General features: G+C 42.3%; 2 protein-coding genes across 4 annotated transcripts in view; one reads left to right on the top strand and one right to left on the bottom strand.

Annotated features, from left to right (window-relative positions):
- The window catches only part of pdpr (pyruvate dehydrogenase phosphatase regulatory subunit), a 105,212-nt gene extending 83,317 nt beyond the window's left edge, over positions 1 to 21,895 (top strand). For all 3 annotated transcript variants that reach the window (XM_068049667.1, XM_068049665.1, XM_068049666.1), the window contains exon 18: positions 1,080 to 21,895. In XM_068049667.1, the coding sequence (XP_067905768.1) occupies positions 1,080 to 1,484 (405 nt within the window). In that variant the 3' untranslated portion in view covers positions 1,485 to 21,895. The remainder of the gene's footprint in view (positions 1 to 1,079) is intronic.
- Positions 4,010 to 24,926, bottom strand: part of LOC137379055 (protein Daple-like) — a 73,305-nt gene continuing 52,388 nt past the window's right edge. The window contains exons 7-9 of the mRNA XM_068049668.1: positions 24,048 to 24,106; positions 20,259 to 20,382; positions 4,010 to 15,275 (exon numbers count right to left, since the gene is read on the bottom strand). Coding sequence (XP_067905769.1) covers positions 15,249 to 15,275; positions 20,259 to 20,382; positions 24,048 to 24,106 — 210 coding nt within the window. The 3' untranslated portion in view covers positions 4,010 to 15,248. The remainder of the gene's footprint in view (positions 15,276 to 20,258; positions 20,383 to 24,047; positions 24,107 to 24,926) is intronic.

Raw genomic sequence — 24,926 nt, 5'->3', positions numbered from 1 at the left:
CAATTATATAATTTACATTGCTAACTCTCTTTACTACTCTGTACATGCCACTGAACTGGGCTTTCAATGGTTCTCCCTATATTGGTAATGGCACTAACACCTGCCTTTTCATAGTTGTCTGGGAGGCTTTAGCTGTTACTGAGCCAACGCACAGTCTCTTGTGAGCTGTTCTAGGAACATGGAGATGTAGTTTAACAGGGAAGATTTGTCCTTGTGTCCCAAAAACCCCTCCTGGATTAGTTTTAGAGGACCTCTCACCTCATGTCCATAAACTAATTCAAAAGGACTGATGCCAGTGGACTCATTTGGTGAGTCTCTGGTAGCAAACAGAAGAAATCCCAGCCCTTTGTCCCAGTCATGGGGTACTGATTGCAGTATGCCCTGATCATTGTCTTTAGGGTCTGGTGGTACCGCTGCAAAGCCCCCTGTGATTGTGGGTGGTAGTCCAGATTACCCATGATCTTTTTGAAAAATACTGGACATAAAATTTGTGCCCTGACCTGACTGGATCTCAGAAGGCAGTCCATAACTGGTGAAGAATTGGGTTAGCCCCTCCACCACTACCTTAGCAGAGATAGGTCTTAAGAAGGATAGCCTCTGGAAATGGAGTAGCCACATCCATAATGGTGAGAAGGTAGTAGTAACCCCCTTTTGTTTTCGGCATGGATCCCACACAATCTACCAGCAGTCTGCTGAACGGTTCCCCAAAAGCCGGTATGGTAATTAGGGGTGCAGGTTTTATTGCAGTTTGAGGCTTCCCCACAACCTGGCACGTGTGGTAAGTCTTATAGAACTCCACCACATCCTGTGGAGTTGTGGCCAGTGAAAATGCAGCCTTATTCGGGCTTGGGTTTTTCTGATATCGTAATGTCAATGCACTCTTTGGGGGAAATGTCATGCCTTTTCCCAGCAGAAGGGATTGGGTGTCCCTTGTATCCCTAAGTACGACTATGGGCTTACTAGCCTCACGACGGGTATGGGGTCACTTCTCCACTTCCTTGGGACAGAGCGTGGTGCTGGTCATATTGTGTCTCTGTTCTTTCTGTATTTCTTGGGTTAACTTCTTTGTTTATTTGTAGGGGACTGATTTTATTGGCCGTGAGGCTCTGTTGCAGCAAAGACAGGAGGGAGTTTGCCGTCGGTTCACCATGTTTATCCTAGATGATCATGACACTGACCTTGACCTTTGGCCTTGGTGGGGAGAGCCTATATACAGGAACGGCCACTACGTTGGCATGACAACTAGTAGTGCCTACAGTTACACGCTGGCTCGCCACGTCTGCTTGGGCTTCGTTCACCAGTATGATGAAGATTCCGGAGCCAAACTGGTGGTGACCCCAGACTTCATCAATCGCGGGGACTATGAGATTGAGATTGCCGGACAACGCTTCCGGGCAAAGGCCAAACTCTACCCGTTCAGCTCCCTGTTTACACAGAAGAGGAGGAAGGACGAGATGGAACTGAGCAGCTTTCAGGGGAAATGAGAGCCACGGCAGTGCCTTCTGTGTTCAAGGTGGCGATGGATCAGTCACTTGCTCCCCAGGAGGGAGGCTGAAGACCATTATACTGGTGTTGGTGGGTAAAGCTAATTCTCTCGCCCCTCACAGATACTTTGTATATATACACAGATGAAAGAACTTTTCTGCATTTCTCACATCCAACTTGAAGGCACCGCTCCAGGTTTTTTTGGTTTAATGTACAGTGGAAAATGCTGCTCTCATGAGGCCAGAGTACTACAATTTTTTCTGAGGAAAAGCGAGTGACATTGAGAGTGGAATACAGAGTCGTTTGTATCTTATTGTCTCCTCTATATCTCTCAGATGAGTTTGGGAAGTACGTACAGGCCTGGCACTACGCTCTTATTGCCATAGATGGCACACGACTACAGACCTACCCTTTATTGGTGCAGGCCTCCATGGCTTAGTGGGCACAGGTTGAGGATTGCTTAACCACCCTTCCAGTTTTGCAGGCCAATTGCCGAAAAATAAGTATCCTGACTGAAATGTTAGCCTTTTCACCACTTTTTCTTTTCCCTGCAGAATAATGCCAGCAAGAGTTTCCAGGAGCCAAATGTGTACAAACAGCCTGGAACTCTAGGCTAAGGTCCTGCCAAGTCTGTAGTGAGTCTGTGCAGTTCTGTGTTGGAGAACTTGATTACAAGGGTCTCTGTTCCCCTTGATAAAGGGAAACTCTAGGAGCACTACAGTAGTATTCATCTGATTGCCAGTAACAGTCAATATAACCCACCCATTCAGAGTAGGATGTCTCTTAGTCTATCTGAAGTGGAAAAGGTAATCTTTTTAAAATTGTTTGTTGCTTAACAAATTGGAGATGAGCTCTGATGACTGTTTTATGGTGAATTTGTAGGGGAAGAAAATAGATGAAAGATTATTTTTCCCATAGTTATGCAGCTGCTTTGTAAGGGAGAGGTAGACTACTCTTTAACTCAGCTCAGTGATGTTAATTCTGATTTTTTTTTTAAATTAGACTACCTGCCATCAAAATCGCCATTTCAAAACTTACTATCAAGGACAGAACGAAAAAGCTGATCTATCAAGTCCCATCCATGTGGTTGAGCTTGCTCAAACCATGTTTACAATGAATCCACACACTCTCCAAGTGAGTCACTGCATTGTGTGCTGCACTGCAGAGCAAGATCCTCATTCACTGTCCAAGTGGGTCACTGCACAGTGTGCTGCACTGCAGAGCAAGATCCACATTCACTCTCCAAATGGGTCACTGCACAGTCTGCTGCATTACAGAGCAAGATCCACACTCACTCTCCAAGTAGGTCACTGCACTGTGTCCTGCACTGCAGAGCAAGATCCACAGTCACTCTCCAAGTGGGTCACTGCACAGTGTGCTGCATTACAGAGCAAGATCCGCACTCACTCTTCAAGTGGGTCACTGCACAGTGTGCTGCACTGCAGAGCAAGATCCACACTCGCTCGCCAAGTGGGTCACAGTGTGCTGCATTACAGAGCAAGATCCACACTCACTCTCCAAGTGGGTCACTGCACAGTGTGCTGCACTACAGACCAAGAGCATCTCTTATCTGAAATGTGTTAGCCAAACCCAATTGTGGCTGTGGCAGAAGTGGTACAGTAGATTAGGGTGCCTATGGCCTATGTTAGGTGTGAGCGTAGAAAACGAGGACCTCCCTTTTTGTTCTTGGGTTGTGGGCAGCACTGGCAAGGCTGCATTTAGTAGCCATCCATGGCTGGCCTGAGGCCATTAAAAGTCAACCATGTAATGTGGGACTCGAAGCACATGTAGGCTAGGCTGGGTAGGGTTGCCAGATTTCCTTTCCTGAAGGCTATAGGGAGGCTTTTATGGCTATCAAGTATCTTTCATTATTATTTTGTCTGGTGTCAGCCCACTGACCAGTGAAGGACATGGACTTCAGTACAGACTTCTGCTGTAAAGATGCCCTATTTGGTAAAACTGTTGGCTGAGGCACTGGCCACCTTGGCTTTGCCTTGTGCAGTTCCTGTACTTACTGCCAGATCATAAGAGTAAAGAAGGAGTACTACTCCCCTGCTCTTTCCCCATAGCCCTGCAACTTTTCAAGTATTTATCCAATTCCTTTTTGAAAGTTGCTGTTGATCTGCTTCCACCACCCTTTCAGGAAGTGCACTGCAGGTCATAACTCGTGTGAAAAAAGGATGCTGATTGAAGCTTCTGCTCCAAATTGCTGCACAGTCCTGCCCTGTTACCTGTTTCAGCACTGACCATCTGTATGCTGACAGCTCAGAAGGTCATAAAACTCTCGGCATCTATCAGATGAAAAATCTGCTTTTAAAACTTTCCTGAAATAAAGGGCTTATCTTTAGTTATCAGGGATCTGGCATCCCACATGAGATCACCTTGCATTACACTTCTTGGTTGTGAAGCTCTTGTGTAAACTTGTGTCATTTGTGTATCCCAGTGGCAACAGGGAGTGATGCTGATTGTTCTGTTCTGGAAAGGTGAAGAATGATACTGGATCCGATCTTTACTCAGTCTTGCATTTATTTACAGAGCGAAACATTACAAGTATATACCTTCTAACTCAACCACCCCACAATTTCAGTAAGAGTCTCTTTATATGTGCTCAAGTGAAACTCCAATTAATGCCCTCCACTTGCATATAATTAAACACAATTGATATACATATAAACTAGGAGAAGGAGTAGGGTATTCAGCCCCTCGAGCCTGCTTCGTCGTTCTATATGATCTGTTTGTGGACTCAACTCCCCCACTTTCCTGCCTACCCCTGATACCCTTTGACTTCCTTGTTTGTCAAGAATCTGTCTACCTCTGCCTTGAAAACATTAAATGACCCTGCCTCCACCACTCTCCGGGGAAGAGAGTTCCACAGACTCATGACTCTGAGAGAAAAAAATGAGAGACCCCTTATTTTTAAACTGTGCCCCTAGTTTTAGTCTCTCCCACAAGGGGAAATCGCCTTTCAACATCCACCCTGTCGAGACCCCTCACTATCTTTTATGTTTCAATAAGATCACCTCTCATCCTTCTAAACTCCAATGAATACAGCCCCAACCTTTCCTCATAATATAAACCTCTCATCCCAGGAATCAGTCACGTGAACCTTCTCTGAACTGCTTCTAATGCAATTATATCCTTATTAAGTAAGGAGACCAAATCTGCACACAGTACTCCAGATGTGGTCTCACCAATGCCTGTACAACTGTAGCAAAACATCTCTACTTTTATATTCCATTCCCCTTGCAATAAATGACAACATTTGTATTTGTCTTCTTAATCACTTGCTGTATCTGCATACTAACCTTTTGTGTTTCGTGTACTAGGACACCCAGATCCCTCTACATCTGATTTCTGCAATCTCTCTCCATTTAAATAATATGTTGCTTTTTTATTCTTCTGGCCAAAGTGGACAAGTTCACACTTTCCCACATTATACTCCATCTGCCAAATCTTTGCCCACTCAATTAACCTATCCATAGCTCTTTGCAGACTCCTATGTCCTCTTCACAACTTACTCTCCTATCTTTGTGTCATCAGCAAAATTAGCCACCATACATTCTGTCCCTTCCTTCAAGTCATTGATATAGATTGTAAATAGTTGAGGCCCCAGCGCTGGTCCTTGTGGCACTCCACTGGTTACAGCTTGCCAACCTGAAAACGATCCATTTATGCCTACTCTGTTTCCTGTTAGATAACCAATCCTCTATCCACACTAATATGTTACCCCCTGTACTGTGGGCTGTTATTTTATTTCGTAACCTTTGATGCGGCACCTTGTCAAATACCTTCTGGAAATCCAAGTACGCCACATACACAGGTTCCCCTTTATTCACGTTGCTTGTTACTTCCTCAAAGCACTCTAATAAATTAGTCAAACACGATTTCCCTTTCACAAAACCATGTTGACTCTGCCTGATTGCATTGAGATTTTCTAAATGACCTGCTTAATAATAGATTTCAGCATTTAATTAACAGTTAACACAATTAACAGTGATCGACACTGACCAGACCTCACTCAACCGGGGGAGGCAGCATGAATGTAGACAGAATTAGCATGTAATTCTGCTAATTCACTGCCAGACCTATCTTGGTCAAAGCAAATGAATATTACAGTACGCAAAGAGGAACACCATCTCCTAGCTGGTTCACTTCTAATGGTGGTATTTATCATTTTTATGTGCTTTTTCCATCTACATTTGTGCTGCTCCCCCTGTTGACAGTGAGGTGCAAATTGAGCAGAAGTGGAGGTTGGCAGAGACTGCAGGGCTTGAGTACTTTTTGCAAGGGCGCAAAGTCTTAGAGGATGGTATTGACAGGGGATTCCTGTTGGTATGATGGCTATTCCTTACAAGTAAATCACAGAAGCAGCTTGGTATCACATGGAAACCTTTCCACAAGTATGGTTAATAACACTACAGACAATAAAGGGGAAACTCACCCCATGATCAGATTATGTCCAAGGACAGAACTGAAAGAAGCATGCTTGCATCTCTTGGGCTAAATGGACAAGGGAATTCAGTCACTGCAATGTGCAGGTGTTTACTGTGCTTGTATGGTGCAGACCTACAGGTGTATTTGATGGGCTTGAACTCGTGGCGGGGAGCTACATTTGTTAGGAAGGCAGGTTGCAGAATTGACAGAGATCTCAGTGTCAGACCTGTGGCCCTTACAAAGAACAGTACAGCACAGGAACAGGCCATTCAGCCCTCCAAGCCTGCACCGATCTTGATGCCTGCCTAAACTAACACCTTCTGCACTTCCAGGGTCCATATCCCTCTATTCCTTTCCTATTCATGTATTTGTCAAGATGTCTCTTAAACGTTGCTATCGTAGCTGCTTCCACCACCTCCCCTGGCAGCAAGTTCCAGGCACTCACCAGCCTCTGTGTAAAAAAAAAAAACTTGCCTCGCACATCCCCTCTAAACTTTGCCCCTTGCACCTTAAACCTATGTCCCCTAGTAACTGACTCTTCAACCCTGGGAAAAAGCTTCTGACTATCCACTCTGTCCATGCCGCTCATAACTTTGTAAACCTCTATCATGTCGCCCCTCCACCTCCGTCGTTCCAGTGAAAACAATCCGAGTTTTCCAACCTCTTCTCCTAGCTAATGCCCTCCAAACCAGGCAACATCCTGGTAAACCTCCTCTGTACCCTCTCCAAAGCATCCACGTCCTTCTGGTAGTGTGGCCTAACTAAGGTTCTGTACAGCTGCAACATGACTTGCCAATTTTTACACTCTATGCCCCGACTGATGAAGGCAAGCATGCCGTATGCCTTCTTGACTACCTTATCCACCTGCGTTGCCACTTTCAGTGACCTGTGGACCTGTACGCCCAGATCTCTCTGCCTGTCAATACTAATAAGGGTTCTGCCATTTACTGTATACCTCTCACCTGCATTAGACCTTCCAAAATGCATTACCTCACATTTGTCCGGATTAAACTCCATCTGCCATTTCTCCGCCCAAGTCTCCAACCGATCTGTATCCTCTGACAATCCTCATCATTATCCGCAACTCCACCAACATTTGTGTCGTCTGCAAACTTACTAATCAGACCAGCTACATTTTCCTCCAAATCATTTATATATACTACAAACAGCAAAGGTCCCAGCACTGATCCCTGCAGAACACCACTGGTCACATCCCTCCATTCAGAAAAGCACCCTTCCACTGCTACCCTCTGTCTTCTATGACCGAGCCAGTTCTGTATCCATCTTGCCAGCTCACCTCTGATCCCGTGTGACTTCACTTTTTGTACCAGTCTGCCATGCGGGACCTTGTCAAAGGCTTTACTAAAGTCCATATAGATAACATCCACTGCCCTTCCTTCATCAACTTTCCTAATTTTACCCTATTCTGCCTGGTTTGGAGAAAGCTCTCAGCCGGTCTCATGCTTCTCTTAATGCAGTGTGATAAAGTGGGCAGATTTGACCTAGTGATTCAAAGGGTACATTTTGTTTGTAGACAAATTTCAATCTTTGCTACTTGCTGGTTGCTATTTGACTCACCCAGTGAATACATCTATTGAACTGCATGAACTCCCTCTGTATCTGTTACAAAACAGCAGCTCTTCAGGTTTTAATTTTGGCAGTGCATGTTATGTTTTCTAATTGGTCTCAAGAAAACTCCAGCATGTTATTTAAATACAGTTGAGAGTAGAAAGAGGCAGGAAGAATTTGTAGTCTGTGGAAAATTCCCATCTAATTTTACTTTCATTTTGGAGCCACTGGAAAAGAGTTGTTTCCCCAGCTAAGAGGTGGATAATCTAGTTCTAGTCAGTGATTTCTCTCTCCCTTTGTGGTGCAGGGAAATGCCTGACATCTGCTCATGTCCTCACCCTTTGGCACTGCTGAGATGAGCAGTTCACTGTTGGTGGAATCTGGAACCAACCTTTGTCATAATCTGTGACAGTACTCGAGGGCATAACTGGAACATCTCTGCGGCTCTGAGTACACACATGGAGCACTCCACTGCACTTCTGTTGAACTTCGAATGCAGTGTATGTCATTATTGGAATACTGTGCACTCCGGGTTTGGATTCTGTGGCATTGGCTTTGTCAGACTTGTTGCCCAGTGGATATATGTACTGCTGTGTTGAGTTTGCTGACCTTGGGTTGACAATTGACCTCGGTGTACCTAAAGCTCGATGAGGGGTACTGGCTCTGCTCACTGGCCTGGGACTCCTGCTGGTAAGGGGATGTGTAGATGGTGAGTAAGGACAACACAACACTGAACTTTGATGCCCTTTATTATTATTCTTAGTTGGCACGTTGGAGGTAATGTATTTCCAACTTAATTACTTCAAGTAGAAAAAGAGTTTATTAAAAAAAATAGGTATGGACTTATTTTATTCTTGCAGAGGATCCATCTGCTGCACCTGTGTGCTGGGAAAGATATAGCTGCCCAGCCTTCTGTACTGTAGAATTAGACAATACCTTTTACTGTGTGGAATAGAACCCCTTAACCCTGTTCTCTCTTAATTACACTCCAGATCACAAAGGGGGGAAAATAGTTTCAAAGATTGCTTAATGTTTTTCCTCCTATCCGCGAAAGAGTGAGAGATTAGGAGTGAGGGGAGGTGGGAGCAGTGTTATCTGTTTCTAGGTGACCCTTTGTAACTAAACAATTCCTTCACCCCCCACCTCCACCACCTTTTTTAGGCAATGCAGTCAGCAAACATTGATAAATTGTGTACACAGGTTTGTAGTGTCCTGCACTCTGTAGCACAGTGCAAATTGTATGTCAAGGTACTGCATAGTTTAACCTCACATGAAAAATGAATGGGGTGTTTGGTTGGAGTGAAACAAATGGCAATTTACGGAGAAAGACATAATGGATATTTCACACAAATTATTTTGAATGAAAGAACAATTTATCATGGGAGTGCATACAAAAGTGGTTAAAATGTAAATGTAAAAAACTTGCAGAATATTTACATAATCAATCTGCAGTGTTATATTTCTATGAAGTGAATGTGGAAAAAACCAAATGCACCTGTATAACCTTTTGTTTGACTTTAAAGTAGAGAACATTTCCAAAATACCACTGTCTCTAGTGTGGATTCTCTTTTCTTTTGTGTGCAGTGAGAGGAAATAGTGAGAGTTCAGAGCCAACATGTACCCGTTAAGGTGAAGGGTAGGAACAACAAGTCCAGGGATATAGAGGATTGGATCAGGGTAAAAAAGGAGGCTTGTGGCAGATTCAGAGCACTGAAAACAGCAGAGGCACTAGAGTATAGAAAATGTAGGGGGGTACTTCAAGTAATTAGGAGAGCAAAGAGGGGACACTGGCAGGCAAGATAAAGGAAAATCCTAAGGCGTTTTACAAGTATATTAAGACAAGAGGATAACCAGGGAACGAGTAGGGACCATTAGCAACTGAAGTGGCAATCTGTGTGTGGAGCTGGAGGACATAGGGGAGGTTTTAAATGATTACTATTCATCTGTGTTCACTATGAAGAAGGATGATGTAGGTGTAGTGATCAGGGAGGGGGATTGTGATATACTTGAACATATTAGCATTGAAAGGGAGGAAGTGTTAGCAGTTTTAGCGGGCTTAAAAGTGGATAAATCCCCAGGCCCAGATGAGATGTATCCCAGGCTGTTACTTGAGGCAAGGGAGGACATTGCAGGGACTCTGACACAAATTTTCAAATCTTCTCTAGCCACAGGAGAGGTACCAGACGATTGGAAGACAGCGAATGTGGTAGCATTATTCAAGGGTAGCAGGGATAAACCAGGTAATTACAGGCTAACATCAGTGGTTGGGAAACTATTGGAAAAAATTCTGAGGGACAGGATTAATCTCCACTTGGAGAGGCAGGGATTAATCTGGGATAATCAGCATGGCTTTGTCAGGGGGACATCATGTCTAACTAATTTGATTGCATTTTGAGGCGGTGACTAGATGTCTAGATGAGGGTAAAGCAGTTGATATAGTCTACATGGACTTCAGTAAGGCTTTTGAGAAGGTCCTGCATGGGAGATTGGTTAAGAAGGTAAGAGCCCGTGGGATCCAGGGCAATTTGGATCCAAAATTGGCTTAGTGGCAGGAGGCAGAGGGTGATGGTCTAGGGTTGTTTTTGCAAGTGGAAGCCTGTGACCAGTGGTGTACCAGAGGGATCAGTGCTGGGACCCTTGCTGTTTATAGTGTGCGTTAATGATTTAGATGTGAATATAGGAGGTATGATAAGTTTGCAGATGACACGAAAATTGGTGGTGTCGTAAATAGTGAGGAGGAAAGCCTTAGATTACAGGACGATATAGATGGGCAGAGCAGTGGCAAATGGAATTTAATCCTGAGAAATGTGAGGTGATGCATTTTGGGAGGACTAACAAGGCAAGAGAATATACAATGGATGGTTGGACCCTAGGAAGTACAGAGGGTCAGAGGGACCTTGGTGTACTTGTCCATAAATCATTGAAGGCAGCAGCAAAGGTAGATAAGGTGGTTAGGAAGGCATATGGGATACTTGCCTTTATTAGCCAAAGCATAGAATATAAGAGCAGGGAGGTTATGGGAGCTGTATAAAATGCGAGTTAGGCCACAGCTGGAGTACTGTGTACAGTTCTGGGCACCACACTATAGGAAGGATGTGATTGTACCGGAGAGGGTGCAGAGGAGATTCACCAGGATGTTGCCTGCACTGGTGCATTTCAGCTATGAAGAGAGACTGAAAAGGGTAGAGTTGTTTTCCTTAGAGCAGAGAAGGCTGAGGGGGGACATGATTGAGATATACAAAATTATGAGGGGCATTGATAGAATAGATAGGATGAAACTTTTTCCTTTAGTGGAGTGGTCAGTAACCAGGGGTCATAGTTTTAAGGTAAGGGGCAGGAGGTTTAGAGGGGATTTGAGGAAAAAAAATTTCACTGAGGGTGGTTAGAATCCGGAACGCTGTGCCTGAAGGGGTGGTAGAGGCAGGAACGCTCACAACATTTAAGTATTTAGATGAGCACTTGAAACACCATAGCATACAAGGCTATGGACCAAGTGCTGGAAAATGAGACTAGAATGGTTAGGTGTTTGATGGCCAGCACAGACACGATGGGCCAAAGGGCCTGTTTGTGCTGTATAACTCTGCCCCTTGGAGTTTGTAGTACTTGCTGGTATTCATGTTAAGGCAGACTGCATGTGATCTATTTGAAGGAGTGACTCCATGGGCACTGTCCTTCTGACACCAGGGTCTCATCTTGAGAAGGGTAGGTAAGTAAACTATTGATGAGCAGGATAAAGGTGGAAGAAAATGATTTCCTATCCTCTGTGCATTTTTTCCAAGTTGGAGCCCATTACAGACTGCAACATGTTTTAATTGCATTCTCTTGTCTTTGGCTGCTGTTGGTGGGAAACTAGTATCCTGGGGGAGGTCATGAGGTAAAGAAGGCTAAATAATTTAATTTTAAAAACCCATACAAGGTCCTGTTAGGGTTGGACTGTAAACTTGATATTTATTTTAAGGTTTTTAAACTGTGTAACATTGACAGATTTATTTGCTAACCAACATTGAGCACTTTATTCTGGTATGGGAATCCCACAAATTAGGAGCCTTTTTTGGGACAGATCAAAGGGACACCAAGTATTAAGATCTTCAAAAAAGAATGTGACAAAAACTTGAGGGATAACTCAAGCAACCCTAAGGGTTTCACAAGTATTAAGAGAAAGAGGGTGGCTAAGAGTAAGGTGGAGCCCTTAAAGACACATGGTGATACTGTAATTGAAAATCAGGAAATGGCAGACTCACTAAATACTTGTATTGACCTTTCCAGAGAATAAACAAAGTACCAGAGATACACTGAAAAGTAAAAATAAAAGAGGAAATGCCCTAGATTTTAATGTAAAATACAAGTGAAAAAATGGCAATGGAGAAAATAATGAGACTACAGAATCTCCAGGACCTGATGGTTTTCACTCCAGGATATTAAAAGTAGGTGAGGAAGTTGTAGAAATTCCAGACCTTTCAAAATTCGCAATTCAGAAATTGTCCCCTTAGGTCGGAAAAAAATGTCACCTCACTATTTAAGAAGCATAAGATAAACTAGGAAATTAAAGGCCTATTAGTCTAATATTTATTGTGGGGAAGTTACAAGTATCTATTATTAAGGACAGTGTGACTGAACACTTGGACAAACATGAACTGAGAGAGAACCAGCATGGATTTGTAATGGGTAAGGCATGTCGAACAAAGCTATTTGAATATTTTGAGGTGGTAACTAATGTGGTAGGTAGGAAGTGTCTGTTATAGAATGCCTTCTGCCATATAAATAAGGTTCCACATAAAAGAACAAAAGTGAGAGCACATATGTAGGGAATTGATTAGGAGGTAGGAAACAAAAAATAGGGATAATAGAGAATATTCCAGGATTTGACTAATGGTGTTCCCATGGGATCTATATTGAGGCCTCAGCTTTTTGCTATATATATAAATAACTTAGATGAAGGAGTGGAGAGACATGTATCCAATTGCTGACAAGTTAGATGGCACAGCAAAATAGTGAGCAAAAAGTAGCAAAGGGACATTAATAGACAAAGTAAATGGGAAAAACTGGCAGATGGAATTCAATTTGGGGAAATGAGGGTATCCACTTTGGACCTAAAAGACAAATCAGTTATTTTCTAAATGGTGAGAAGCTAGGAACAGTGGAGGAGCAGAGAGATTTAGAAATACAAGAATAGAGAGAGTGGATAGGGACAAAAAAATAATTAAAAAGGCTAATGGAATTGTTGGCCTTTATCTTAAGGGGGCTGGAATTCAAAGGGATGGAAATTGTTACAGTTACTACATTCAGTTCTTGGCATTGCATCTGAGGAAGAATATATTGGCCTTGGAGTGGATAATAGATGCACCAGAATGGTACCAAGTTAAATTATGAGGACAGGCTTGTGTTCCTTTGAGTATACAGTAATAAGAGGTGAATTGATTGAGGTATTAAGGATTGATATAAACTGTTCCTCTGGTGAAGAAATTCAGAGATAAGGGGGCATAATCTTAAAATTAGAGCTAGGCCATTCAGGGGTGATGTTAGGAAGCACTTCATTACACAAAGAATAGTGGAAATGTGAAACTATCTCCCCCCTCCATAAAAGCTGATGAGGGTAGGGCAGTTGAAAATGTCAAAACTGAGATTTTTGTTTGTATTCAGGGTTATACAACCATAAATCAAAAATATATTGTGCAGAAAGCCATTTGGCTCAGAGTGCTTTTGCCAACTCTTTGAAAGAGCTATCCAATTAGTTCTGCTCCCTGTCTTTTCAACACCCCCTACAAATTTTCCTCCAAGTATTTATCCAATTCCCTTCTGAAAGGGACTATTGAATCTGCTTCCACCACCGTTTCAGGCAGTGCATTCCAAATCATAACACACTGGATTAAAAATAAAATTCTCATTTCGCCTCTGGTTCCTTTGACAAGTACTTTAAAGTTTCACCTTATTTACTCTGTCAAAACCATTCATTATTTTGAACACCTCTATTAAATCTTCCGTTAACTTTCTCTGCTTTAAAGCAGAAACAACCCCAGTTTCTCCACACAAGAAGTTTTTCACCACTTGTACCATTCTAGCAAATTTCTTCTTCTCCAAGGCTTTACCATCTGTTCTAAAGTGTGGTGCCCAGAAATGGCCATCGGCCTCCAGCTGAGGCCTAACCAGTGATTTATAAAGGTTTAGAATAACTTCCTTGCTTTTTCTCTCCATCAATAAAGTCAAGAATCCCATATTTTTTTTTTTAAACAGCCTTCTCAGCTTGTCCTTCCACCTTCAAGAGGTGTGCATTGAAATAAATAAGAGAAAAATCTGACCAGAGTCCACCCAACACATACTGACTGAGGAATTCTGGAAATAACATCCAAGTAACCGAACCATCTGACGGCAATCAATTTTGCCTCAGTAACTGAGCCCACTGTCGGTAATCAGCTCCTTCCTCGGTATCAGGGTCCACCGCCAGAAAGTAGTTCTGTCCTTGGTAAGTGGGCCTACTACCAATCAGCTCTCTTTGGTATCAGCTCTCTCCTTGGTAGGCAGGCCCACTACCACCAATCACTTCTCTCCTCAGTAACAGGGTCGACTACTGCCGATCAACGCTCTTTGTAACTGGGCCCACTTCCAGCAATCAGCTCTCCCTCAGTAACTGGGCCCACCACTGGCAATCAGCTGTCCTTGGTAGGTGGGCCCACTACTGCCAATCAGCACACTCCTCAGTAACAGGGCCCATCACCGCCAATCAGCTTTTTGTAACCAGACCCAATGCCGCCAATCAGTTTTCTCCTCTGTAAGCGCGCCCACCGCCTGCATTCAGCGCTCCTTGGTAAGCGGGCCCACTACCGCCAATCAGCTGCCCACATTAACTCCCCCTCGGTAACTGGACATGTGCAAATATTAACACATCCCAAGCAGGCAAGGTCTCATTTTAATGTTTCATCCAAAAGGTGGCACTTCATCGTCTCAATGGTCCCAGAGCCAACAACCAACAAACTGCCTCTTGAAGTATAGCAAGAGCCACAATGTAGAAAATGCAGTAGCCACCCCACAAGCAGCCACTAATAACGAGACAATGAGCAAACAATCCTTTGAAATGCTAGGGAATGTCCTGTGTATGTGTTTCCCTGGGACAGAACGAAGATTGTTCTCTGCCATATTTGTGGGTCCTGGTCAGAGAAGGGAGAGGAGAGGAAATAGACTTCTGTTGCAGTCTGCTCGACAATTCTATGCAGTGTATTGTGTGCTGAGGGGTGTCTTATGGGGATCTGCACCAAGCTAAGATCAAATTCACAGACCTCTAGCCAGTTTTACCCATTACATCAGAGCAGAGCAGAAGCCCTCGAACTGATGTATCCCACGCTGTAGGTTGTAGCCTCAGTTCTGTGATAATGAAATGCAGCCTGAGAACCCTAATTTTGTGAATTTTCCAACTGTAATTCCTGTTGGTCCTGCTGCAAAATTCTACTGCTGAGCTGGTGAAAAACCGGCAGCAGGAAAGTGAGAGAGAGAATTGATCAATAGAATATGGGCTGAGTCACTTGTAGCACAGGCCTAGCCCCAGTGGGAAGGCATATGAAAAAACTGAAAGGGTTGAAATGTTTGACAGTTTTTTTTTTAAATGATAGAATTCCCTTTTAAAGAAAAAAAACATGCTATTGCAGAAGGTGTGTGCACACACCCACACAAAGTCTTCATGGGAAAAGGAAACATGGTTTAAGAGTTTTAAAATACAGAAGAATAGAAAGGAAAACAAAATAAAGCAGACATTTCTTCCTCCTCGATCTTCATTTGCACTTCAAACTAAGTGCTTTCTGGAAGTGAAAAAGAGCACAGTCAATATACGAACATACAAATTAGGAGCAGGAGTAGGCCACTCAGTCCCTCGAGCCTACTCTGCCATTCAACAAGATCATGGCTGATCTGATTGTAACCTCAACTCCACATTCCCACCTATCCCCAATAACCTTTCCCCCTCTTGCTCATCAAAAAATCTATCTACCTTCTTCAAAAGGCAGTGGAAGCCGAGTCTTTAAATATTTTTAAGGCAGAGAGTTCCAAAGCCACTCAACCCTGAGAAAATTTCTCATCTGTCTTAAATTGGCGACTCCTTATTTTTAAAACAGTGACCCCAGTTCTAGATTCTCCCACAAGAGGAAACATCCTTTCCACATCCACCCTGTGAAGACCCCTCAGAATCTTATGTTTCAATCAAATCACCTCAGTCTCCTAAACTCCACTGGATACAAGCCTCGCCTGTCCAACCTTTCCTCAGAAGGCAATCCACCCATTCCAGGTATTAGCCTAGTAAACCTTCTCTGAAGTGCTTTCAGCACATTTACATCTTTCCTTAAATAAGGAGACCAATATTGTACACAGAACTCCAGATGTGGTCTCACCAAAGTCCTGTATAACTGAAGCATAACCTCCCTACTTTTGTATTCAATTCCCCTCACAATAAATAACATTAGCAGCTTTCCTTATTACTTGCTGTACCTGCATACTAACCTTTTGCAATTCATGCACTAGGACACCCAGATCCCTCTGCATCTCAGAGCTCTGCAATCTCTCACCAAATAACATGCTTTTTTTATTCTTCTTGTCAAAATGGACAATGACATTTTCCCACATTATACTCCATTTGCCAGATCTTTGCCCACTCAGTTAACCTATCTATATCCCTTTTAGCTTCCTTATGTCCTCTTCACAATTTACTTTCCTACCTATCTGTGTGTCATCAGCAAATTTAGCAACCGTACGTTTGGTCCCTTCATCTAAGTCATTTATATAAATTGCAAAATGTTGAGGCCCCAGCACTGATCCTTATGGCACACCACTCATTACATCTTGCCAACCAGAAAATTACCCATTTTTGCCTACCTTCGGTTTCTTGTTAACTAGCCAATCTTCTATCCATGCCAAAATGTTATCCCCTACACCATGAACTTTTATTTTCCACAAGAACCTTTGAGGTGGCACCTTATCAAATGCCTTCTGGAAATCCAAGTACTGTACATCCCCTTTATACACAGCACATTACTTCTTTAAAGAACTCCAATAAATTGGTTAAACACGATTTCCCTTTCACAAAACCATGTTGACTCTGCCCGATTACCTTGAATTTTTCAAAGTGCCCTGCTATAATGTCTTTAATAATAGCTTTTAACATTTTCCCTAAGACAGATGTTAAGTTAACTGGCCTGTAGTTTCCTGCTTTCTGTCTCCCTTTTGGAATAAAGCAGTTACATTTGCTATTTCTCTATCTAATGCAACCTTCCCTGAATCTGGAATTCTGGAAAATTAAAATCAATGCATCAACTATCTCACTAGCCACTTCTTTCAAGTCCATCAGGATCCAGGGACTGGTCAGCCCAACAATTTGCTCAGTACCACTTCCCTGGTGATTGTAATTTTCTTGAGTTCCTCCCTCCCTTCCATTTCCTGACTTACAGCTAACACCGGGATGTTACTTGTATTCTCTGTAGTGAAGACTGATGCAAAATACCTGTTCAATTCATCTGCCATCTCTATTTTCCCTTCTTAATTCCCCAGAATCACTTTCCATAGGACCAACCCTCACTTGGTTAACTTTTAAAAAAAAAAATACGTATAGAAACTCTTACTATCTGGTTTTATATTTCCAGCCACCTTTCTCTCGTACTCTATTCTAATTTTTCCCTCCTTATTAATCTTAGTCGTTCTTTGCTGTTTTTTATATTCTGTCCAATGTTCTGACCTGCCACCCAATTATATGCTTTTTCTTTAAGTTTAATACTGGCATTAACTTTTTTAGTTAACCACAGATGGTGGGTCCTTGGAATTTTTATTTCTCGTTGGAATGTATCTATTCTGAAATACCCCCTTAAATGTCTGCCACTGCATCTCTATTGACCTATCCCTTAACTTATTTTGCCAGTTCACTTTTGATAGCTCTGCTTTCATGCCTTCATAATTGCCCTTATTTAATCTCTCTCTCTCTCTCTCTAACAATGTAAAATTCAATCCTATGATCCCTGCTGCATAGGGGCGCCTTCGCTATGAGGTCATTAATTAATCCTATCTCATTGCACACTACCAGGTCTAGAATAGCCTGCTGTCTGGCTCCAGAACGTGCTGTTCTAAGAAACAATCCCAAAAACATTCTATGAACTCCTCATCTAAGCTACCTTTGCCCATCTGATTTTTCCAGTCGATATGTAGATTAAACTCCCCCATGATTATCGCCGTACCTTTCTGACAAACTCCCATTATTTCTTCCTTTATACCCCGTCCTATCCTGTGGTTACTGTTAGGGGGCTAGTACACCACTCCCACACATGACCTCTTGCCTTTATCATTTCTGATCTCGACCCAAACTGTTTTCACATCCTGGTTTCCTGAACTTAGGTCATCCATTTCTATTGTTCTAATATCATCATTAATTAATAGAACTACCCCTCCACCTTTTCCTAGCTTCCTGTCCTTCCTAAATGTCATGTACCCTTAAATATTCAGATCCAAATCTATCATCCTGCAGCCTTAGCTATCAGATCGTACTTATTATTTGCACTTTCAGTTCATGTTTTGTTTCGACTGCTACGTGCATTGAGATATTTTCCTTTTATTTTTGTAACCTCTAGCCTTGTCTGCTGATTTACGCAGAGTTTACTCACTGACTCTTGCTGTCACAGTCTGTTTAACTTTTCCCATATTAATACCTTTTTCTCTTGCCTTGTCTCTACTCTTCGATTTACTAAATCTTCCCAAATCTTCCCTTGCTCTAACTATTTAGTTTAAAACCCTCTCTACTTTCCTAGTTTTGCAGGTCGCTAGAACCCTGGTCCCAGCACAGTTCAGGTGTAGACTGTTTCAATGGTACAGCCCCCACTTTCTCCAGTATTGGGGCCAGCGCCTCATGAACCGGAACCCACTTCTACCACACCAGTCTTTGAGCCACGCATTTATTTCTCTAATCTTATTTGCCCTACTCCAATTTTCACATGGCTCAGGTAATATTCCAGAGATTATTAACTTTGAAGTTCTGCTTAATTTGGTGCCTAGCTCCTCATACTGACTATGCAGAACCTCTTTCCTTGACCTGCCTATGTTGTTGGTACCTACATGGACCATGACGGATGAATCCTCCCCCTCCCACTCTAAGTTCCTCTCCAGTCCTGAGCAGATGTCCTGAACCCTAGCACTGGGCAGGCAACACAGCCTTCTGGACTCTTGCTGTTTGTTGCAGAGAACAGTCAGTTCCCCTCACTATACTGTCCCCAGCTGCTACTATCCTTTTTGCTTCCCCCACTTGAGCGGCTTCCTGCACCATGGTCAGTATGCTCATCTACACTACAGCCCTCGCTCTTGCCCATACAAGCTGCAAGAACCTCGATCTTGTTGCTCAATTGCAAGGACTGAGGCACCTCCACTTCCACCTTTTTGTTCTCCTTACCTGCCTGACTTGCAGTCACACCCTCCTGTTCCTGACCACTGACCAAAACAGATGACCCTATCCTAAGGGGTGTGACTGCCTTCTGGAACAAAGTGTCCAGGTAGCTTTCCCTCTCCCTGATGCATCACAGTGTCTGCAGCTCAGCCTCCAGCTCAATGACTCTGAGCCAAAGCTCCTCAAGCTACAGACACTTAGTACAGACATGATTGCCGTGGTATCTAGGAGTTTCCACATACTGCAGCTGCAACGCACCTGTCCTGCCATCTTTAATTGTGTTAATTTAAACTTTTTAAAATTAATTTAGTTCTCCTCCTTACCAAACTCCCTTCTTCACACTCTGTCCTCCAGCATCACTCAATGCAGACAAGCAGCACTGAGTCCCCTGAATTTACTCTCCGAAAACAATGATGTCAGCTTTGCTCGAGTTCTGCTGGAGCTCAGAAACCAGCTTAAGCCAGCTACCTAATTAACTAGCTAAAGCTACTCAGACCCTTTTTAAAACTATAAGAAACTTAACTTGCCTCTTAAACTCTAATTTCAGTTAATTGCTAAATGTAAACTAGACTTGAGAGATTAACCCTTAAAATCTACTCACTTACCAAACTCCCTTCTTCACACTCTGTGTCCTCTAGCAGCACTCAGTACAGACCCAAGACTCTCCCGAGAGCCTAACAATGTTATAAAGGGACATGCTTCTGTTTATTGCCATATTTATTTGGTGAAAACGCTTACAACCTTGGCTCTCCAGATGGCTGAGAGTTTAACTAATGAGTAAGACAGACCAGGAAGGTTCCAGGTTTGATCTCCCATCAGTTTGTGAGCTGATTTCAATTAGTCACTGCACCTGATTCAGATTTTGCAGAATTGATCAAGGTTTCCAATAATTGAATGATGGAACAATTTTGAGGGACCTATGATGGAAGTCTGCATAATATGAATGTCAGGTAAGGACCACATACCATATCAGCCTCTACTCCGAATCCTTCCAAGGTATAACAGCTCACTGTCACGGTTCAAATAAATAATAGCTACTTGCATGAAGTACTAGAGGATGCCTATGGAGCTCTTTCAGTATAGTCAGTGTCTTCAGGAGACAAAGGGAAAATTGATTTTTATTCTACATTTAAAAAAAAAGTCAAACAATTGTATCTGTTCAGGGTTTCTTACAGGATCTGCGGATGGTAACTCAGCTCCAGCATTGAATAAAGTCCGTCAAATACTGTTGTTGAAGGCAAGGCTATTACTACCCACGTTTCTTGGTAACTAACCCAGATTACTTTGGCAAAGGATCTTAAGGAAGATGATTCTGGTTTCTCATTAAAAATCATCCCCTAGAACAGCACTGAGTTTGAGTCCACGCACTCACCCTGTCCTTTGGTGCTTTAGGTTTGTTTCTGTGAAGAAATGGGAAACAAAAGAAGAGGGGGGAAGCTCTTGGAGTTTCTGGCTGTACTTTGTTACTCTCTGCGACTTGTTGCGGTCCTTTCTGACTAAAATAGAAATGGAACAGAATTGATTAAGAAAAAAGTGCATCTTGTCTGATGTTGATCACAGTTGTTTGTTGGAGGATATAATGGTTTACAAAGTCAGGAATGTTATTGCCATGGAACTCACAATAGATTATTCTGCTACTGAGGTGGAGCTGTGTATAAAGTGTGTGATCCCTTAAAACTTCACTGTTCATTGAAGAATAATTGTTGGTTACTTGTACATCTGGCTTTTCTTCAAGATCAGTTAAACCTATCAGGACATGCTTGGTTTTTTTAATACTTCATAATGTCTCATGTCTGTGTGTTCACTGCAAGACTTCTCCTTACACATTATAGCTGGACCCCAGTGGCATCCTTCATGGTCAGTCATAGATTATATTTTATCAGTAAGGTAAAGATAACTAGCACGGACTTATAATTGAATAATACAATTTTATTATAAAGTGTTATTGAGGGCTCCTAATATTTTCTGTTCTATTACATGATTATGCCCTTATTCCTGTGGAAGTTATGTCTTTGTTTACTTATGTATGCAATTTTATGTTTTGTCTTTTATTAAAGGACAATACCCATTAAAGTGGCAGGGAAGATGTTTGAAATTGCAGGAGAATAAACAGTTTATGTTTGGTAGTGTTCGGCAGTTCTTCAAGGGGATGAGAGAGAAGAGAATGGCAGGAGCAGATGGGTATTGGGGTTCTTGGGTATGGGAACTAGAGTGGGGAGCAGGTGTTAGGATCTGGAGCTGGGGGGATGGGAGGAGGTGGTCTTGGATATAAGAACATTGGAGAAGGAGGTTGTGGGAGTACTGGGATGGAAATCTCAGGGAATGATCAGAATTGCAAGGGGTTGCAGAACCCTGAGTGAAGTAAGGGATTTGGGAACAGTAGGAAATGGATGGTGAGATTTGGGGCTATTGGATGGGATACTGGGCTCTGGGGAAAGTGGCTCTGAGGGACTAGTGGAAGAGAGGAGTTGCAGTTTGGCAGCACTGGCAGGGCCACTGTGGGAACAGACAGGATGGCAAATACTGCAGTGGGGACTGCAGGGATCTGGGACGTTTGGGGAGTTGAGAGGATTCATTGGTAGGATGTGAAACTGTTAGGTCGGGGGAGAACCTAGGATGTGATGGTGTTGGGGTCTGATAGTATTTTAAGCGGGAAAATGAAGAATGTGTAAGCCTTTGTGAATGTGTTCTCCTGCTTCCATCTCCCACACACACAATGTTTTATCATCGTGCTAACACAGCACTGAACTGGAAGATTGCTTTAGTTAATTAAAGTGCTTTTACTGTAAGTGCAACTCTTGGTAATTGCTGTGTAAGCACACAATATGCTTTAAATAACAAAGATTAGCTCCCCGGTTCATTGGGGAAATAGTTTCGAGGAGAACCTTAAAAGTTAACTAAGTTGTTTTAAAATGCCCAAGTGCCTTCTGTATAAAGCCAGCTCCTGCCTGGCAATCAGCTATAGTGCTTTTCTCAGGGTGTGGATCAGCAGCCAGGAGAGCGTATTAGTTTGGGCATTCATATTGAAGGGTGGTGGGGGGAGGGAGAAGGGGGAAGAGGCAGCTTGAGTGAGGAGCCCAATTATTTGCAGCCTACACTTACCATTTGAGATGGAGATGATTCCTTTTTACTGAAATTGTGCCATTGACATGTTAGTACAATAAATAAGGTAAATTTAGGTCTGATAAACAAGTGTGACAGAAATGTTACAGAAAATAAATGTTACGCCTATAGGACGAGAGCCAGGCTCTTAATATGATACAAACTGACCTCCTGTGACATTGCACTTTTTAAAAATTTCCAAAATATACTTTATTCAGAAAAATCTGTGAAAAATACATTACCAAACAGTTTCAAACAGCACCAAGTCAAAAATTACAAACAGTGCAAGGGAGTTTCCTTCAATACAATCATGAGTTGCCTCACAACCCTTCCATTTCATTTGTCATGCTATATACATTTTTCATTTTATAGCAAACAAAAATTTTCTGGATACAGTTCGAGGGGTTTCCCATGGATCCAGCCCCTCAGTTCAGCTTGGTGGGGGGGACCTTACGCTGTGGTCTTTCCCCACTGAGCCTTTGCTGCGGCTGCCCCAAGCTTTAGTGCGGCCATTGCACGTAGGAAAAGACCATGGAGTTTTCGGGTATGTGGGTTGCAAATGATTGGACATGAATGTACGTACGTAATTCAGCCACCATTTTAAAGTCATGCTTCTTCTGTCCTTAAGAATTTATGATGGAAATATAAAACTAAGTCTACATTTACAATGTAAACTTGTGATGCAATTATAACATTCCATCAATGATCGTAGTGCTGAAGTACCTCTGCTGGGTAAAAGTGTAATTACAGTGTGACAAGTTTACATAATTTCCATTCTACATGTGTAAGATAGGAATTTAAAGTGGGAAATATGTTGACGAGAAGTGTGCGCAGATGCAAGGTTTTTAATATATTAATGTATGTTTTTATATATAATGTATGATTGTGAATTAATGTAAAAACACTGGGGTTGTTTTTTTTGTCTTCATTGCTGAGGAGGTGATAGAGGGGATCACCCCCACTTTATAAAACCTGCCTGATTTTCATTTCATTGAAATCAATAGGTTCTATAAAAGCTAGGCAATCTGCTCCACTGAATGATTGCCCAAGTGGTGGTGATGAAATGTTATCCCATTGTGTCCCTTTTGTTAGACAAGTTTGCAGCACTGTGTAATGATTTCTGTGCTGAGGTGGTCAAGCCCTTTCTTTTAATAATACTGTTCGCCTGTGAGCTATGCAAAACACTACATTACAATGCCAAACCTAGATTTTTGAATGAATTTCAACCTCTGTATATACAAACTAGGTCCTAGCCAGTCAAAGGAAACTGTTAAAGGGACACCATTCTTCTATGACCTCCCTCCCCTGTGGTCTGACAAAAGTTCTTCGTGTAGGTTGAATGAGGAAAAGTGCATTTTATTTGGAAGAGTATTTTAAAGGTGTGGTAAGACTGTATTGAAGGGAGACTGTTGTATATTACTTCTCTTTCTCTCCTTCCCAACTCTAATATATACACTACAAAGTGTTATAACCCACCCTCCATGTAACATACTAATAAATCTATTTAGATTGGGGGTGGTCTGTGATTACTAACCCATTTGAAAAAAGGTCCTTCAACCCAAATAGTTTGAGACTGCCATTTTAACACTTGCATACCCCATACACTTGCTATAACACAATGTACCTAACCCCTTATTTTAACACTGAGTGAGTAGATCAGATTGAAAGGTAGTATATTGGAGAATGTGTTAGGGTGAGGAGTGTACTGGAGAATGTTACAAATAAGGGATAATGTCTAGTCTATACTACACAATGGTAGCTCAATAACCTTGCTTTAGCAGTACTATTATTTCCTGAAGCACATTTGTGTCTGCAATTCATGCAATTCTGAGCTCTTGTGCTATAATGCAGACTCTATACTGTGTGTTTGTTGAGAATGATTTTCCTGATACTTTTTATGAATTCTTAATGTTGCAGAAATGAGTAAGCACTCAATTAGACTGGAAATGGTGATAACCAGTGCACTGCAATTTAATGAGTCAATTTGTTCAGCATAAACGGGGGATACAGTGTTTTGTAGCCTATGCAGTTGTGTACTGGCTATGAGTTAGATACTCACCATGCTATTTCCAGACTCTTCAGTTCCTTCTGCAGATGAGTGCATTCATCTTTTAGGTGCTACAGGAAAAGTTGCAGAAACAAGTGAATGCTGCTGTAGATCAGTGCAATAGAGCACCTATTTGAAAAATGAACCACTGCAGAGCAGTGATGACCCATTTAATCCTAAATGGAGTTCATTCATTAATTTTCCCCAGTGTTGATTTCTTCTGGGGTGGGAACTGATTAGGTAATTGATGGGGTGGGGCTCTAGACCAGAAAGACATGACTAGGGCCCCTAGGGTGGGGGAACATATGTTGGTTGATGGAGTGGACTTTCATAATCTGCTTGTTTCTAGTTAGAGAGCATGATCTCACTTAATTTCTGCCTCTTTGAAGCTGTGCCCAGGATCATCCTAATTTCTTTGTTTTCCTTCCCTCCGTATCTTTCTTCTTCCTAGCCCTGACCTCTAATGCAAAAGACCACTAACTCCTGGTCTTAGTCCTCCAGGCCCCCTCACCATGGCCTCTCCCATACCCAATCCTACAATTTCTCTCATTGTTCTATAATTTACCATTAAAGGTGATAATGTAATGCAATACAACATCCTAACATCCTCACAGTGACAAAAGCAATCAGCCAGACAAGATTGAAAAAAGAAAACTTGCATTTATATCGCACCTTTCATGACCTCAGGATGTCCCAAAGTTTTTCACTGCTAATTTTGAAGAATGGTCAAACGCGGCAGCAAATTTTTACACTGCAAGGCACCACATACAGAAATGAGATAAATGACCAGGTAATTTTCTTTGTGATATTGGTTGAGGGCTAAATATTGGCTAGGAGACTAGAGAGAGTTCTGCAGTAGTTTGAATAGCACCATGGATCTTTTGTGTCATC

Source organism: Heterodontus francisci, chromosome 17 (assembly GCF_036365525.1).
Source record: "Heterodontus francisci isolate sHetFra1 chromosome 17, sHetFra1.hap1, whole genome shotgun sequence".
In the NCBI taxonomy this organism is placed as follows: Eukaryota; Metazoa; Chordata; class Chondrichthyes; order Heterodontiformes; family Heterodontidae; genus Heterodontus; species Heterodontus francisci.
Note: the sequence above shows the minus strand (reverse complement) of the source record. Positions and strands in the feature narration are given on the sequence as shown.